At 42.6% G+C, this 18,285-nt stretch overlaps 2 protein-coding genes and 1 long non-coding RNA gene across 4 annotated transcripts in view; all 3 read left to right on the plus strand.

Annotated features, from left to right (window-relative positions):
- The first annotated feature begins 799 nt into the window (after positions 1-799).
- LOC121812834 (NACHT, LRR and PYD domains-containing protein 12-like) lies at positions 800-9,216 on the plus strand. Of its 2 annotated transcripts, XM_042215927.1 has the most exons (8): positions 800-889; positions 4,549-6,452; positions 7,339-7,515; positions 7,677-7,925; positions 8,006-8,176; positions 8,286-8,463; positions 9,042-9,091; positions 9,161-9,216. In XM_042215927.1, the coding sequence occupies exons 2-7, from the start codon at positions 4,636-4,638 to the stop codon at positions 9,054-9,056; spliced, it is 2,607 nt and encodes an 868-aa protein (XP_042071861.1). In that variant the 5' UTR covers positions 800-889; positions 4,549-4,635; the 3' UTR covers positions 9,057-9,091; positions 9,161-9,216. The 2 variants fall into 2 exon arrangements, with proteins under 2 accessions (XP_042071861.1, XP_042071860.1); XM_042215926.1 differs by lacking the exon at positions 9,161-9,216 and having other exon boundaries at positions 8,286-8,459; positions 9,042-9,151.
- A 28-nt stretch (positions 9,217-9,244) lies between these two features.
- LOC102310448 (caspase recruitment domain-containing protein 8) lies at positions 9,245-12,750 on the plus strand (the record flags this gene model as incomplete). The annotated part of the gene is given in 7 exon segments (XM_014330571.2): positions 9,245-9,723; positions 9,806-9,861; positions 10,773-10,987; positions 11,106-11,365; positions 11,488-11,604; positions 11,680-11,821; positions 11,960-12,750. Coding segments are annotated over 7 exon segments (1,589 nt in total), but the record flags the coding sequence as incomplete, so codon positions are not given.
- Positions 12,751-13,425: 675 nt separating this feature from the next.
- Positions 13,426-18,285, plus strand: part of LOC121812838 — an 8,529-nt gene continuing 3,669 nt past the window's right edge. The window contains exons 1-2 of the long non-coding RNA XR_006053357.1: positions 13,426-13,492; positions 13,590-13,698. This is a non-coding gene — a long non-coding RNA (uncharacterized LOC121812838). The remainder of the gene's footprint in view (positions 13,493-13,589; positions 13,699-18,285) is intronic.

Raw genomic sequence — 18,285 nt, forward strand, 5'->3', positions numbered from 1 at the left:
GCGTATTGATAAATGCTAATCCATTTTATTATTATTATTATTATTATTATTATTATTATTATTATTATTATTATTATTATTATTATTATTATTATTATTTTGTGTTTTGATTTATTGATTTTTATTATGAAATAAAGGCTGACATTTTTTCGATAACTACACTTGCCGAACGACGATTTTGTGTATCGTTGCACCCCTAGTAACTACATAGGTTCATGAGTCTGTGTGTGTGTTCATTCATTTCATTCTCAACTACAGTGACAACAGCGCCACCTTGTGCCCAACCAGCAGAGCACAGTAAAGTTCTTCTACTGCCCAGTTTTAATGTGTTTTACTCTAAATATGTCTTGTGTTTCTTTCTGCTTCTGTTTCATTATATACATGATGCAACTGTTGTACTTTGCACTCCATATATTTTATTTAGTTTTCATTTTTTCATATTTTATCATCATAAGTACTCAAACTAAAGTTATTTCAGTGAGCTTAAAAAATTGAAAAAGATAAATCTAGATGTGAAAAATACACATTTCAATAAACTGAAAAGAAAAGATAAAGATAAAAGTTAAAAAGAGATTAAACTTTATTATGAACTTCTATAAAATATAAGTTTACAGGAAACCTTTAGTCTTTGTACGTTTACACTGAGGAGTGTGTTGTAATATCTATTCTCATTCCTCGTTTTATTCCAACAATAAGAATCAAACTTTGACGTCACTTCTGTGCTCTACAGCTTTTTAAAAAATGTAAACTTTATTTTTCACACACTCGCTTACAGAGGTGCAAAAACAAGGAAGTAGGATCGATTGGGTCAGCTGTGCAGTCTCTCCCAATCACAGCAGAGAGTGCTGTGTGGGCGAGAGGTGTGGAGTGACAGCAGCTGAGTGCAAAGGTGAGCTTGTTATATTTGTATATGGAAACAGCTGCTTTAAGTGTATTAAAGAGAAATCAGCACACAGACTCATGCGTGTGTCTGATGTGTCATCTTTGCTGTTTCAGCTGTTATTGGACACAACCTGCAAACATGTCTGTGATTAAAAACGAGTGAACATGGTCTCTGTTTGGGGAAGTAAAAGGTTTTTCATTTCCTCTGGTTTGGTGACGGGGACACAATCGTTTTATGTTCGTGGCCTCTCAAATCAAAATGTATTTATATAGCACAGATTAAAACAACAATGTTGACCATAGTGCTTCACAGTCAGTAAAAGCATGAAACTCTAAGTAAGGCCGTCTCTGTGCTGTGGCGAGGTTTTAAACCAGACTGAAACCTTTCATTGATACCATTTGCATCTAAAAAGGCCTGAAGTTGTGACGTGGATCTGTCACAGACTGAATCTGGCAGGAAGTCATTTCAGGTCAGCCAGGAGCTTTTTAAAGATTTACACTTTGTTTTTAAATCAGTTTTATCACAAGAGGAAGTTTGTAATTTCCTGCGTGTGCTCAGACACAATCCGGTCACTCAGCATGTTTTCTCAGTATCTCTCAAATCTAAGTATGTTCCACATTACAGAAGTCCTCATATAACAAAGCAGCAGCTCTGTGATTGTAACTGTGTTTAAATTCCTCCTCTCGGTCCTGCTGCAATGAGCCACAGGCTGGATTATCTGCATGTATCAAAATGTATAATAAACTTATGTAGCTGGAGAACGAGCTACTGTTCTTATTTTAAAGAACATTTTAAAGCCTTTTTACACAAATTTGAATTAAATATTGTAAATATTATACGAGGCCAATGTTGTGACGTGTAAAGCCTCACTGAGGATGAAAGAGCCAAATTATGTGGACATTTTTGCATCTACTTTATTGTGTTTTATTAGATTATACTCGATGGTTTGGGCCCCAAGAAGACTAGCAGCCGCTATTGTGGAAGCTAATGGGCTTCCTTATATATAAGTAAACCAATAAATCAATCAATCAGTGGTCACTGCTGTGGTCCCTGTGAAATGCATTTGAGCGTGCATTGTGGAGGCGTGCACAGTGAGTAGCTCATAATGACAACATAAAACCAGCACTATATAAATGAAGCAGGTGTGCCTGCAGGCAGGTGTCTGCTGTGTAGATTCTGGAAGGGTTGATGGCGACCTTTGACAGGCGCCCAAGTTTAGTTTCGGATGTTCGACTGGGTTTAAGTCAGGGTCTCTGAGCTCCGCAGCACTCTATCATTTCAATGATAGAGTGAAGAATGACAACCAGTGGTTAGAATGAATAATGAGTGATGATTTCATCCCTTTGCTTCTTTTCCTTCGCTCTAACCTAAAAGTGAAGTTTACACCTTCAACACCTCCAGCTGCATCAATAAGTTTGTCCTCCATTTCTAAATGTCTGTTTGTGTCGAGAGAATCTGATGTGATTAGTTTTCATGACGCAGCACGAGTAGAACAGTGTAACTTATGTAAACATGGATTCATCTGTATTCACTATGCGCTCAGGAAGCTTCACTTTGTTTAGTGCTGAAGCTCCTTTGGGGCCGAAGTTTCAGCCCGGTCGGAGGTCTGAGAGCTGCGGGAAAAGTTCTCTTTACAGGATCTTTGTTCTTTTGTCCTTTCAGCTGTTGGTCAGTTGTGGTTCTCTGCTGTGGTAGGTGCTGTCAGCTGTGGGACGTTATATAAACGGACGTATTGCTTCTTAAATCACGTTCAGTTGATTGAATTCACCACAAGTGGACCAACACATGTAGAAATGTCTTTAAGATGATTCAGATAAACTGTATTAGGCCTGTGAGCTAAATGTCAAGTGTCACAACAGAAGCCATGGAGAGTTTTTTTATGACACGTTGACCTGATAGTTGTTGGTGTTGCTTTGGTTCCTCCTGCACCTCTGAAGCCCACAACCAGTGTTGGCAGAGTTACTTGAAAAAAGTAATTACTTACTAATTACTGATTACTTCTCCCAAAAAAATCCTGTTACTTTACTGATTACTTATTTTCTAAAGTAATTAGTTACTTAGTTACTTTTTAAAAACATGATACACAACCTGAATATGTAATAAAGCAACAGACCTTTCAGCCCAATTCTATTTTTGCATAATCATCATATAAAATTAATCAAATGAAATCTTTTTTAAAACTTGTTTTATTAGTTTTAATCTTTTAACTTTATGCACAATGCAAATAAATAATACATGCCAGTCTTTGACTGAAAAAATTGTTAACATTTAAACCAATTTCCTGCATATAAAATAAAATGTTTTGTGTTTACACTCACTCTTTACAGCAATAAATAAACAAAATCAAAGATTCAGCAGCACTGAGTCCTGTCGCTTTTAAATCTATTTTTCATTTCAATTCAGTTGAGTTTTATTTACACAGCACCAAATCACAACAACAGTTTATATTGTACAGTAGATACAAAGAAAAACCCAACAATCATATGACCCCCTATGAGCAGACTTTGGCGACAGTGGGAAGGAAAAACTCCCTTTTAACAGGAAGAAACCTCCAGCAGAACCAGGCTCAGGGAGGGGCGGGGCCATCTGCTGCCACCAGACCAGAGATGAGTCCACTGTCAGAGGCCATAAGAAGATCATTTGTAACCTTCACTAAAGCTGTTTCTGTGCTGTGCTGAGCTCTGACTGAAACTCTTCAAATAAGCCTCTGCAGATGAGGAAAGGCTTATTTGAAGAGTTTCACCTGTTTATCAGGAGTGGGGCGGGTGGAGGTTTGTCCACAGTGGTCATGTCAGTGGGGGGATCCGGGGGTTTCTCTGTGAATGTCACATTCCCATGGCAGCGTGCTCGCTGCTCGCTCAGATTGGAAGTTTAATTTTCGCTGTAGAAAGAAGTTTTCTTCCCACGCAGAGTGTAGAGCGGACACTGATGTTTTTGTCACTTTTTATGGACTAAAACTTAAAGTAATGTGATTACTTCCAGGCTTTAAACGCTGCATGGTCGTACTCTCTCCTGCACCATATTGTTGATCTGCACACGTCTGTTGCTGCCAGTGGCGTCGCACGCTTGTACATTATTGTCATGAGACACTCTCACAATCAAAATCACAGTTTAGTAACGCAGTGTGCTTATAGGAAAGTAACAGTAATCTAATTACTTTTTGCAATAGTAATCTCTAATGTTACTCATTACTTGTAACTCTGTACTGCCCATCTCTGCCCACAAACATCACTTTTGTGTTGCAGTGTGATGACTGCATTCACTCCAATCCACAAAGTCCTTAATTGCTCCTCTGTACTCCTCCTCTTGTCTAATGATTAAGCCAACTGTTACATCCTCCTGAAATATTCTGAGGATGTATCTGTCACTGCTGTGCAGGAAATCTGCTGTGTAGATGGTAACAAGAACAAGGCCTAAATGGTTCCTTGTAGCGCCGCTGTGAGTCTCAGGATTGTGTCAGAGACACTCATGCATGTGTTGAATGTAGAACTCTGTCAGTGCGCCGCAGGGAGGCTGTGGCTACAATGTAGCTGCCATCACCAGTGTGTGCCATTTACCATTTAACTAACTATGGAGGGAAAAGAAGTTTAAAGAAGTAAAGGCTGACTGATACGATTACACTGTGGTGCTCGAGGAAGTACATTTTATTTTCTCCTTGCTTTCAGGTTTTATATTCATTTTAGGATCCCAGAGACAAAAGGACAAGAGGAGGCAGGAGCAGAAAGAAGTGTGGAGGAGACAGAGCTGCAAACATGGAGCAGGATGAAGTCGTGGAGAGTGTTAAACAAAAGCTTAAAGAGCATCTCCAGGAAAAGTTTACCTGGATAAATGAGGGCACATCGGATAGTCGGTCTCGACTTGACAGCGTCTACACAAAACTCTACGTCACTCAGCAGGTTCAGGATTCTGGTTCCAGACCACATGAGATTCTTGATCACTTTAATGTCCCACATCTGCAGTCATCGTTTTCACAGGTGAACAATAAACAGATCGATTTCTTAAATATCTTTAAACCAGGAAGAATTCAACAACAACCAACAAGAGACAAGACAATCCAAAGAGTGATGACGAAAGGCATCGCTGGCATTGGAAAGACATTTGCTGTCCAAAACTTTGCTCTAAGCTGGGCAGAAGGAAAATCTAACCAGCACATTGATTTCATCTTTGTGCTCCCCTTTAGAGAGCTGAACATGCTCAGAGATGCCAACTACAGTCTGCAGCAGCTTCTCCTTCACTTCTACCCTGAAATAAAACCCCTAGAAGCTACACAGCAGCTTGTTCACAAGCAAGTGCTGTTCATCTTTGATGGTTTGGATGAAAGCAGATTTCCACTGGACTTTGATGGAGCTGTGAGAATAAGTGAAATAGATCGAAGATCAACTGTCGATGTGCTGCTGACCAACCTCATCCAAGGCAACCTGCTGCCTCGCGCTCTGCTCTGGGTAACATCCAGACCTGCAGCTGCCAGTCAGATACCTTCTAAATACATTGACCAGATGACAGAAGTCCAAGGTTTCACTGAGCAACAAAAAGAGTCATACTTCAGGAAGAGATTCAGCACTGCTAATCAGGCAGAAGAAATCCTGTCTCGTCTTAGAGGAATGATCAGCTTCTATTTCATGGGCCATATCCCAGTGTTTTGCTGGATCATCGCTGAGGTGTTTAGGAAAGGATGGAGTGATGAGAGGAGCCGCGGCATCACAACGATGACAGAGCTGTACATTTATTACTTACTAATTCAAACACAAAGAACGAGACAGAAATATGCAGGGAAAAGCTCCAAGAAGAGGTCCAAACAGAAGAAGTCTCAAGCCCAGAACTCTGCCATGCTTTTAAACTTGTCCAAGTTGGCATTTGAACAGCTGCAGAAAGGAAACATCATATTCTATGAAGAGGACCTCACAGAAAGTGGCATCGATGTTGGTGAAGCATCAGTGTTTTGTGGATTTTGCTCAGAGATTCTTAAGGAAGAACGAGGCCTGTACAAGAAGAAGATGTTCAGCTTTGTGCATTTAAGCTTTCAGGAGTTTCTTGCAGCTCTCTACATGCACCACTGCATCCTGACGGACAACTTCAGTACTTTGAAGTCTTTCCTGGGTGTCGACCCGACAGATCTGAGCTTTCTGGATTTGCAGAAAAAGGTTGTGGATAAAGCCTTGCAAAGTGAGAAAGGTCAGTTAGATCTGTTTCTGTGTTTCTTCCTTGGATTTTCTCTGGAGTCCAATCAAACAGTGCTGCAGGGTTTACTGCCACAGGTAAAGAGCAGCTCGGACACCACCGAAGAGATGAAGGGATACCTGAAGAATTTCCATGTCAAAGACATCCCACGAGAGAGGTACATGAACCTTTTCCTCTGCAAGTTTGAGCTGAAGGAAGAGAGATTTCAGGATGACATCAGAATGTATCTGGATTCAGGAGCGAGACTCTCGACCATCGACTGTGCAGTGCTGTCGACCATGATGCAGATATCAGGGGAAGTGCTCGAGGAACTTGATCTGACGAATTCTGTCACACCGTTTAATGGGACTGAGAAACTTGTCCAGCAAATGAAGAACTGCAAGAAGGCTGTGTAAGTAGTTCACATGATATTTAAAATAAAATATTCAATGTGTTTAAACTGTCCTGAGTTCAGTTCCACCATCAGGGGTCTTTCTGTGTGGAGTTTGCATGTTCTCCGCGTCTTTGCGTGGGTTCTCTGTGGGTACCCCGGCTTCCTCCCACAGTCTGAAGACATGCAGTTAGTGGGACTAATGGGAAAAATCTAAATTGGTGTGAATGGTTGTCTGTCTCTGTGTGGTAGCCCTGTGGCAGACTGGCGACCTGTCCAGGGTCCACCCCGCCTCTCGCCCTAAGACAGCTGGGATAGGCTCCAGCGCCCAGCGACCCTGGAAGAGAGACGATGGATGTTTGAATTTATTTCCATCAAACAGCCAAAACTAAGAGATCACATTAGCTTTGTGTCAAATGCAATCTTGCTGGTTTTGCAACAACTCTCTCTGACAAATTTCCAAACTTCCAGAAACACATTGTTGCTCAGTGTTGCTTCTACTGTTTGGCTCAACGTTTTATTGATTAAATCTCACAGTTAATGTCATGTACAAAGATTTGAACCATCCAACTCGGTTTGATTTGTAGTCCATCAACATTTTATGTAAATATTAAACAGTCAAGGACTGTGTCAAAAAAAAAAAAGGAAACAAAAACATCGGAAAAATTATTTCAAATATTTGTGGAATTTTCAAGCAAACTTGTGACACCACAAAGAGTGAAACAGAAATGATCCTGATGGAAGCTCTGTTAGATTTAAAGTAGAAATACATCAGGTGTGAAACACATAAAACCACATTGTAGTACTTTCTATGATTATCTGGGATTTTTATATTTATTTATTTATTTGCAAATAAACCAATAACTGTAGGTGAATAAATATTTGTGCTTTTCTTCTGATTCTGCAGACTCATGAACGATCAGTTAAGCAAAGGCTGCTTCGACGTGCTCCTGTCCGTTCTTCAGTCAGCGGACTCTTGTTTAACAGAGCTCAGCCTGGTGTATTTTTCTAACGTCAGTGATGGTTTTGCTTCTGATCTCTTTGCTGGACTGGAAGGTCCTGACTGTAAACTGGAGACACTGAGGTCAGTTTAAACTGTTTCTTCAGGTTAAAATTCTTTCAAAATCTGAAATCTTTATGTAACTACAGTCATGTATCATACGAGGACTAAACTACGGTAAATGACCTCAGTACATCTAAACAGTCGTCTCTACATTATTTCTAACTGGTGTGTGTTTCGCACAGGTTATCTGGGTTTTCTCTAGACTGTAGCGACTGTCACAGACTGGTTTCTGTCCTTCGATCAGACCCGTCACCTCTGACGGCACTTCATTTGATTAACTGCTTATGCAGTTATTCAGAGGATTACAGTGGATATTGTACAAATGACGTGAAGACCACTGGAAACCGTGGAGATTTCAGTGATGAGTCACACCTGCTGACTGTGATTCCTTCGGCTTTGATTGGTCCAGTCTGTAAACTGGAGCGGTTCAGGTACCTGCAGTTAGTGCAAGGATCATCTTTCATTTTCTCTCTGCAGGTTATGATGTGCAGATGTTTTGCTTTGTTTGCAGCATGCCTGGTTGTTTCCTGAAAAATAACTGCTGGCAGGTGTTTGCCTCCGTTCTCAGCTCCAACTCCCAGCTGAGAGAGCTTGACCTCAGCCGCAACGACCTGAAGGATCTAGGTGTGCAGCTGCTGTCTGTTGGACTTGGGAGTTTAAACTGTAGCCTGGAAACACTGAGGTACTGCTGGCAGCTCGAGCTCCATGGAGTCCAAATACTCTGCAACATGTGTGGTAACGGTGAAGAGTAGCAAAGCCTTTTGCTTTAGTAAGAGCCATTTTCTCTCCAGGCTGTCATGTTGTGGGATCACAGAGGAAGGTTGTGTCTTTGTGGCCTCAGCTCTGAAGTCCAACCCCTCCCACCTGAGAGAGCTGGACCTGAGCTACAACCATCCTGGTGTGTCAGGAGTGAAACTGCTGTTGGAGCGACTGGAAGACCCAGAATGTAGACTGGAAACGCTCAAGTCGGTACACTGTGTAGTATATACAGGTTATATATAGCTCCCTAAACTACGTTTTTTCTAATATGTGGGTGGTTATCCAGAAAATGTTGCTGTATAACTAGAACTGCTTAACCAGCTGATTGCAGACCTTCATCGACTCTCTTGGTTGTGTTCAACAGTCTGTGGACTGATTTCTGTGTCAGGGACTCGAGACTAGTTTGACCCCAACATAGCACCACATGGGGGTCCTCTTTGGTCCAGCAGCTTGTCTCAGTGCTTCTCTGATAAGTCCAAAGCTAAGGTGAACATGTTGAACAACAGTCCAATGTGACCTGACTTCAGTCGCTGTTACCTCTGCAGCTATGAAGTTAAGTGATGTTGCACTCAGTTAACCTGGGCTGTAGTAAGGAGCGAGGAGATTGTAGCAGGTCCTGGTGTCCCCGTCAGCAGACCAGGCTGAGATTTACTTTACGTGAAACATTTTAAAACATGTGATCATGTTCCAAAGATTTTCTGTTTACATTCACATCACACGTTCATGCTTTAAAGTTCACGTCTCTTTATTTGCTCCAAAGCTGAGACCTTTCTGCTCTTCTGCCTCAGTGTGGACCACGATGAAGAGCACTGGGTCGACCCACAGCTTCTGAACAAGTGTAAGTGTCACTGAGTTTCTCTGTAACATCGACTGAGCTGAAGCTTCACTCACTGCATCTCTTTCACAGATGCCTGTGATCTCACATTCGACCCCAACACTGTGAATAAAAACCTGCTTCTGTCTGAGTGTGACAGGAACGTGAGCTGCACTGATGAACAGCAGTCGTATCCTGATCATCCAGAGAGATTTGACCAAGTTAGTCAGGTGCTGTGTCGAGAGGCTCTGACTGGGCGCTGCTACTGGGAGGTGGACTGGGAAGCGTTTGTGAATATTGGTGTTGCATATAAGAGCCTGCCGAGGAAGGGACGCTGGGACACAGAAATTGACCGTAGTGACAGAAGCTGGTGTTTCAGTATCACCTCAGTGAAGGGTTACTCCTTCCGACACAACCTTAAGGAAACCTTTATACGGGTCCCTCACGTTGACATCCAAGCCTTCCTGGTCACTCCAAAGAGACTGGGACTGTTTCTGGACTGGCCGGCCGGCACTCTGTCCTTCTACTTGGTGTCTGACGACAGAAAAACTCTCATTCATACCTTCCACACCACGTTCAGCGAGCCTCTCTACCCAGCATTCACAGTTCGTTTAGGATCCTCTGTGACCCTGTGCAGGGTGGTGAAGATGGAAACTGTGAGTATTCTCGGTGCTCTCATGGTGTCACAAGTTTGTGTGACTGGAGAAAATATTTTACTTGCCTTCTCTGGATTTTTAGACTCGTTCAAGCTTCACACCTGAGATGAGCAAAGGAAGAACAGGCATTTCATACAGGTACGACACGCAAGCCTCGATGTGCCCACTCTACACTTTAAACTTGGACACAGAGTGCAGTCAAAGAAAAGCATTAACAAAATGTGTGATCGTCAGATTGTGCTGGTCTTAAAGTGTGTTCAGACTCACTGTAGACCCTGTCAACGTGCCCTCAGTTGCAAAAGGTTCAGTCTTGCTTTCAGTGCTTATTAAATATGTTCAGAGCTTTACCCTCCCAGCAGACCTGTAGTGAAAATGTATGATTTTATATTTATTTATGCTTCATGGTTTACCAATGTCTTACTAACAGTATCCTGACCCCGCCCTCAAAGGGCTGATGAACAGCTGAAACAGGAAACACTAGTTAATGTTGCTGCACAGTAGAAGTTTATCATCTCATCCATGTGGTGGCAGGTGTATCTACTCATAGTAAAGACGCAGGTTTGCTTGTTGTACGCATTAAGTGAACTGGTATAGCATTCACTCTCATGTTTGTCCTGACCACACACTTACATTCTGGTCACACAGCTGAAAGTTCCTCCTGCGTTCTTCTGTGTTTGTTGTTTAACGCTGGCAGTTTTCAATCCCTGTTATCTGGAAATGTCCTCTTATTCCCAGGTTAATAATAACTAATAGGAAGACATTTAGTCACCGCCATGACCACACCCAACCTTGTCTGAGCTCCACCCAGTCACATGGGTAGCTGCACCTCCCTGAGCTGCTTCTGTCAGCAGCCTTTCCTGTTAAAAGTTATTTCTTCTCATGATCACCAAGAGCATCATTTTAGAATTTCAGTTCTCTCGCTAATATTGTAGGGTTTTTACTTCGTAATTGAAAGCACATTAGAGACGAATAGCTATACAAACAGAAATTAGACTGAATTTAACAGCTACAGCATTGAGCTCCATGTTGAACCGTTCTGTGTTGTTCAGGTTCCTGTTTCCCGGTTCAGGGTTGTTCCAGTGTTCTTTGACTGGTCTGGTCTTTGATGTGACTCGTGAGAGTGAGGTCACCTACAAGACTCTGATCTGGGATCCTCTGGTCCTCCAACCAGCGCACAAAGTGGCCGGAGGCCCGCTGTTCGGCATCGAGTGTCTTCGGGACTCTATACGTCAGCTGCACCTCCCACACTGTGAGCCTGAGCCGGGTAAGGACGCCACTGAAACACCTGAAGGAGAATTAAACCTGCAGAAAATGCTCTGATTTGCTTTCCATGGAAAGTTTGTGGAGGCTGTTGCAGTGAACGAAGCTGTGTGTTTTCCCAGCACTGGTCTCTGACAGCATCTCTGTGGTCCACATCACGGATGATGGCATGAGCATCATACAGCCTCTGGAGATCACTGAGACTCACGTGGTCGTGGACGTCCCTCACCTCTCCGCCTTCGGCCTCGTCTGGGATCTCGTTGAGCGGTTTTTCAATTACATGACGAAACCCGTTCGTGGCCAAGTCCTGCTCTTCCTGAGAAACAGGCCACGCCCCATCCTCAGTGTGATGCTGCTCCCAGGAAACGTCCCTCTGCACGACGTATGACTTTATCATGAAATCATTAAATGGCTTCTGCATGAATAAATCCTCTGATTATATCTGTTTGCTTTGAAGCTCTGAAACTATTCATGCACTAAGAAAATGTTGTGATGTCTCTGAAGGTGAAAGTGCAGCACGCTGCTTCAGAGCACATCGAAGCGCCGTCCTTCTGTTATTTCCACAAAGGTCAAAAGTACAGTCTGAGCAGCGCCCCGCACCACTTTAAAATACAGCCTGCAGTGAGTATCAGTCGCTGAGTGTCAGCAGACACTTTGTCCACAAAGCTGTTTTAAATTGTTTCCATTTCGCTTCAGCGTGCAGAGTTTTTTGAAAATTACGGACCAAATTACCACCCGACCTTTGAGATCATCCTGACAGCGAACGCAGAGGAAGTGATGCTGATGGTGCAAGATCCCGAGGAGACACGAGTGTGGGAGCACGACCTTCATCTGCCCGGTGAGCCTTAACTCAGCACAAACTGAAACCTGACAGAGATCCAACCTGCTGTCCTGCTCAGATTCACTGATCTGATTTGTAGAAATGTTGCACTGAAATGTGCTCACTGTGTTTCTGACTCTAAACGTACTTTTTCAGCTTCATCCTCGGCTGATTCTCCAGGTGGAAGTCCTCTTCAGATGGGGAACAGCGCCTCAGCAGAGAAGCTGCGACTCGCTCGCACAAACTTCGTCGATAAAGTGTCGGATCCGGTTCTGAACAAGCTGCTGGACGAGCTGCAGCACGTCACCGTGCTAACTGATGCTGAGGGCGAAGCGGCCAGAGCCAAACCGAGAGGCGAGAAAGCTCGAGACCTGATCGACATGGTGCGAAAGAAAGGAGCTGAAGCAAGTTCAAAAATGATCGCCGTCTTTTACGCCAACGATCCGTATCTGTGCAAAGAGCTCGGCTTAATGTGAAGCACAAATCTGTGATGATCACATGCACGTAGACATGAGGTTGGAGGCAAAAAAGATTTAGCTTCCATGTAAAAGTAGCTGAAAGTTTGTCTTCTCTGTTTCTAACACTTATTTTGGGCAGTTTGAGTCTTTATTGGACACGACGCTCGTCTTCAGCTCGCAGCAGCAACACTGAGCATCATCACCTAACTGTGGCTGAGAAATAAAGTCAGCTGCTCACTGACGTCACCAAAGAACCGACTCCGATAACAACACCGACTCCACATAAGGATAGAAACTGGCACTGATGCGGCTTCAGAGCATGGCCTGTGATCAAGTGTGCCCTTTTTGCAATAAATTCGATTCCATCATGTTTTTACTTATTTAAATTTGTAATTATTTACATATTGTCCGTTTGATTATTTTTATTGAAGTTGAAACTAATACACAAGCTTCCAATAAACAGAGCTCCTGGATGTTTTTGGCTCAATCATTTATTCCCTGCATTTAACTTGTCAGTTTCCACATACACAGTATTATACTGTAATACAGACAGCAGACACAGGAGGGCGCTGTGCTGCCGGCAGACCTACTGTCTACACTGAGCTGGAGGGATGAAGGTTGTAGACGCTGCAGGTTATTGAGTCAGTCACTGGAGTTTGGTTCCGTTTTTGTGGATCTGCACACGTCCTACAGATGGATCTGAGGCCCGCTGTGCTGCTTTATGGGTCGGTGAACTGTCACCTGTCAGAGGCAACCTGGTTAAACATTAACGGGAACAACCGGATACAGGGGAGATATTTTTCTGAATCCAGCCTTCCTTCCCTTCAACGGGAACATCGCTGCGCACGTAGAAATAATGCATTAGATTGAATGGTTAGCTCAGTGGTCCACAGTGAGCAGCTGGCTCAGACAGGAAGTGCTTTTTGGATCTTTCTCTCGTGTCTGATTATTCTTCTGTGCAGACAGCCATGTCTACAGTGTCGTTTGACCCTGACGCTACAACCCACACAGCTCCTGCACAAACTGTCTCCTTCAAAGTTACCTTACTGTAATTTACCTGTTAGGCTGACAGCAGTTCTTTTATAGTTACATCTGCTGGCTGGGATCTTTTTCTAGCATACACGTGTCGCTAAAACAAGTTATCTTAAAAAAAACATATATAATATGTTTTTCACTCTTGATTCAACAACAGTCACAGCAGCACCAGCACCTGGCCACACCACAGAGCAGAGTAAGATTCTTCCATCGCCAAGTTTGAACGTAACTATAACATCACTTCCTGTTTCCACAACTTTCCCCCCCAACTTTATTTTCCACGGCTCATACAGAGCTACAAAAACAAGGACGTGGACTGTATTGCATCAGCTCAACCCAAACGTGGAGCAGCGTGGAGTTCATAATGACGAATCTGAGTTTGAAGAGTCCGTGAAAGCAAAGGTGAGCTTGTGATATTTCACATGTAACTGCTGCTAAGAAGCCAGATGCATAAAGTCATAAGTGCGCCTGCTGTCTAACTTTGCCCTGTGCAGGCTTCAACAGCTTCCTTTGTGCACAGGTCACAGTGACTAATGGTGAATCTGATCTCACCGGGTAGTGTAGTGGAGCGACCTTTGGATCGGGTGTCACAAGTTCGATTCCCATCATCCGGTATCCAGTAAGGGTCCTGGCTAGACCCCCCCCCATGCTAAAAAAAAAAAACAAGCTCTTACGTGGCGCAGCTACGTCCGCAGCCTGTCCAAGCATTTCGTTATATCCGGTACTGTGTATGTGACAAATAACACTTGTATTGTATTACACACAGTCCTCCACAATCAGTGTGTTTGTGGTGAAAATGCCTCAGCCGGTCACGGTTTGATCTCTCATGTAGAATTTTGCAGAAGTAAAAGATTGTTCATTTTCTCTGGTCTCGTGATGTGGACACAAACTCTTTTCTCCACAAAAATGGGGCTTAAAGTTTGTAACTCGCCTCACAGATGTGGAGCTGATATAGTCTAAATTTGGCAGCAGGTTTTGTGGGAGCAGGAGTTTTTATAGGAACACACTTTGTTTTAAAATGTATTTTATGATGAGGGGAAGCTTGTAATTCCCCACTGGTGGTCCTACAGTGAGATACAGTCACTGTCATGTTTGTTGGCAAATGCATTTTAGCGTGTTTTGTTGTCTAAGTTTGCATAGTGGACCTACACTTAATATGCCACAATAACAAGGATAAAACAGAACTATACAAATGTTTGTAGTGTTATCATCTTTATCTGGGAGCAGCTGCAGTGGCACAGCTAACAGACATGCTTTCCAGCTGTTAGGTTCTCTCGGTTCTCCCCAGATAGCAAAGTGACTCTGGACCAGATTTACCCGAGTGTGCACCACAGGCTCTATAACAGATCTGTTTACAGAGCCTGTGGTGCATCCACGAGTCTGTCCTGTTCCAAATTTTCAGAAGGAATTCAGGAGAAATATCTGTCATTTAAAAAGATTCAATTTGCTTCAGCAGTTGAAATGACAAGTTTACAGCGCCGGACCCCAGTGTGACACAGCAGCCTACAACAGTTTATATAATGTTACAGTAACATGAGATTATTATGGCGATCTTCTCCCAGAGCCAAACGTGGCAGTCTGCTGCAAATCCTCCCATCTGTTCACGTCCGATCTCTTATCTGCTCTCATTCCTGAAAACAAACAAACAAAGAGCACACCCTGCATAGTCTTTATTATCTAACATCATCCTACTGCTGATTGTAAGGTCTAGTTCAGGACGCTGTTCAGACTCCCTGACCCAGAGACCATTATCAGACCATGTGTAAGCCTCTGCAAAACCCTCTGCACTCTGCGTCAGCTTCAATATTTCAAATCCAGACAGTAGCACTGGACGAAGCTTTTAACCCTCAAACACGGAGCGCCAGCACATTTATCAGCACATTTGCATTGTGCATGAATAAAATAATAAAACAGCTTATTTAATAATTTTATAAACAATGTAATAATTTTCAGCCCTAACAAGTTCACTTGCATGGTTGAGTCCATTTGCATGACAGAACAGATCAGGATTATGGATTCAGAATATCCCAGACTTCATAGCGCGGCGGTGGGTGTGGATAATTTTGCCGAAAAAAACGGCGGAAGCGGAGCGGCCGAAGAGTAAACTTTTAAAAGTAAGTACTGAATATGATGTCACTTATTTATATGCAAATGTTATAAATGTTATAAATAATGAAGAACATTAAAACATTACTGTTGGCCACACGTGGGCAAAGTTCTGTGACATTAGCCATGTTTGTACTTTCAGCGTTTACTTTGTTTTAAAGCTTTTACTTTATACGCCGTTAGATACTCGACCTTAATCTTATAGAGATGATTTTGTGGATAATTAAAGTCAGTCATATATCCACAAACACAACAAGCTGAAAGTCAGTGATGCTGCTCGGTTTGCAGTCCTGAACATCACGGCACAAGCAGGATTCACTGCACTGTTAATGTTAGCTATGTTATATTGCTGCCTCTGTTCGGTGGTGTCGAGCCAAACGGACTTTAACGTGTGTTTGAACGAGCTGACGGTTCACTCGTTAAGCTGAAAGAAAGATGCTTTAATCACAGCAGTCACACATGTGTCCACTGTACCATCTGGGAACTCTTCTTGTTTAGCACTCGTAATAACACAAACACTAAATCCTCCTGTTTGTAGCAGTGTGTACAGCTGAGACTGTCACCTGTCTGTCTGTCCTGCACTCTCTCTCTGTTTCTTTCTCTCTGATTGTGGAATAAAAGTATGAACATGTGTTTATAAGTTACACTTGTGTTTGAATCCTGCAGCTTATCACACATTTGATTTCCATGTGTGACAACTGCAAGTGTCCAGAGTGAGGACAGACTGAGGGACCCACTGCTGCACATCATCTGTGAGGCTTTGCACCCCTGATGATCCACCAAACTCAACAGTGTGTGAGGAAGAGGAGGAGGAAGAGCCAGCAGCAGCTGACAGATGGAGAGAATAGACAGACTGTTCCCTGTTTGTGAAGGACTGCTAGGAAAGTTTAACATAACTGTCTGTGCTGAATCAGTCTTATTAGGTAATGTTCAAATAATGTGATCATCCCAGTGTTTCCAGTGTGGGAGAAAGTACTCAGAGTACTCAGGGCCTTCAAGTTACACACTATGAAAGGCAGCAACAAGTTTAATGTTCAGAAACCTAAAGTCTGTATCAGCAGCAGAATGGAGCTAAAATAAATGTTGGTTCCAGTTCTATGAAGCTTTGAGTATTTTGGATCAGTAGCTGCTGTGTTTGTTGCATCATATTGCTGTAATTGTTTATATGCTTTATATATTCTGAGGTAAGTTGATCTATAGTGTTACATCATATTCTATAAGGATGTTATGTGTTTGTACTTTCTGCCCAGTTTGACCCATTTAACAGAAGTCAGCCTGTTTAAGGCTCTGATATCTATTCTGTATGACTTAAAGCAGTTATGACATGGTCTGATTTTCTCACCCAATAAAGGAATATTTCATATATCAGTCTACTCTTCATTTTATCAGAAACAGTTTTCACAGCTCGTACATTTTCTTTTTACACATATATGTAAGCATTGAGCCAAATTTAGTAATGCCAACATATTAAAAGAACAATATTTGTCTCTTATATATAATACATCTATATACACACTGTCACAGATACTTGTCTTTGAGTGAAGATTTAAGGTGATAGGAAATATAAATAAATGCAACTTGAATCTTTACTGAAGCTCAGTGTTTGACACGGAGTTCAAACTCACTGCTGTAATAACTAATAATGATTAATATAATAACTATAATATTGGCCACATTACCAAAGTGAGATGACTTTAGTCTCATGAACAACATGAGTTAATTGTTATTTACTAGCTAATCTTAAATGACTGCTCAGTACAGAAATGAAGCCCAACAATCATGTTTACAGTCCTGTGGTCTCAGCCTCAGATACTCAACTAATCACACAAAGCTCATGTAGAAACAAATGTACAAAATATGTTCTCCTTCATTTCTGTCAAACACAGCTGTATGAAATGTTTCCAGCTGTTAGTATCATGGTTGCTAGGCAACCTGGGCAGGCTAGACTGTCCCATTTCACAAGCCTACAAGCCTCGCACTTCCGGCCTCAGGGGCCTTTGAGTGCGCGGCCCTTGAGGACCGTTAAGGCTGCAGTCAATACACCTCTCTGCAGACCCTGTGCACGAGAAAATGCTAACTTCCTGTAGGGTTGTACATTTCCGGTAGCTTTATTTTGCAGTCAATTGCTACTGCGAAGGTGGACTCCAAAATCATGTCCAAAACATGAAAACAGAAAGATTACGTTAAGTTGCAAAGAGCAAAGGGTGGGAACACTCACCACTGCTGTGTCATTAAAAAAATCTAATGATCAGTTTTGATGTTTGAAGAGCGTAGATCGATTGTTTGTTTACATCACTCAACACAAGCAGAACTGCATTACTGCAGCAGAAGACACATCTCTGTATAGTGACAGTTCTTGTGATTTAAACAGGCAAATGTTGAGCATTCAAACTACAGGTGAACAAGAGTCAAAGCCAGATGTTTCCCCGTTATGTCGATATCAGTACACACCTACACAGCATGTCAAGAAGCCGTGAAAAAAGTGCCAGGATATAAAAAAATATGTGAATGATTGCTGGTCAGGGTCTCTATATGTTAGTATTCATGAAGGGTATGTTGTGACTAATCTTCACAATTACAGCGGTCCCTCGCTATAACGTGGTCATGCTGTGCTCTCCTGGACAGTACAGAATCGCTACATCGATCACCAGCAGACTCTGAAGTGCTGCACTGTGTGTTTGTTGCATTTGTTGGGGAGAAAACTTACAATGTTGACGAAACGTTTTGCACCTGTGGTAGCACCCAACTGGCTGCTGGCTCTTCCTCCTCCTCTTCCTCACACACTGCTGAGTTTGTCTTGGTGGATCATCAGGGGTGCAAAGCCTCACAGATGATGTGCAGCAGTGGGTCCCTCAGTCTGTCCTCACTCTGGACACTTGCAGT

The sequence above is a fragment of the Haplochromis burtoni genome, unplaced genomic scaffold (assembly GCF_018398535.1).
Source record: "Haplochromis burtoni strain Fernald_Lab_line unplaced genomic scaffold, NCSU_Asbu1 Contig_873, whole genome shotgun sequence".
Classification (NCBI taxonomy): domain Eukaryota; kingdom Metazoa; phylum Chordata; class Actinopteri; order Cichliformes; family Cichlidae; genus Haplochromis; species Haplochromis burtoni.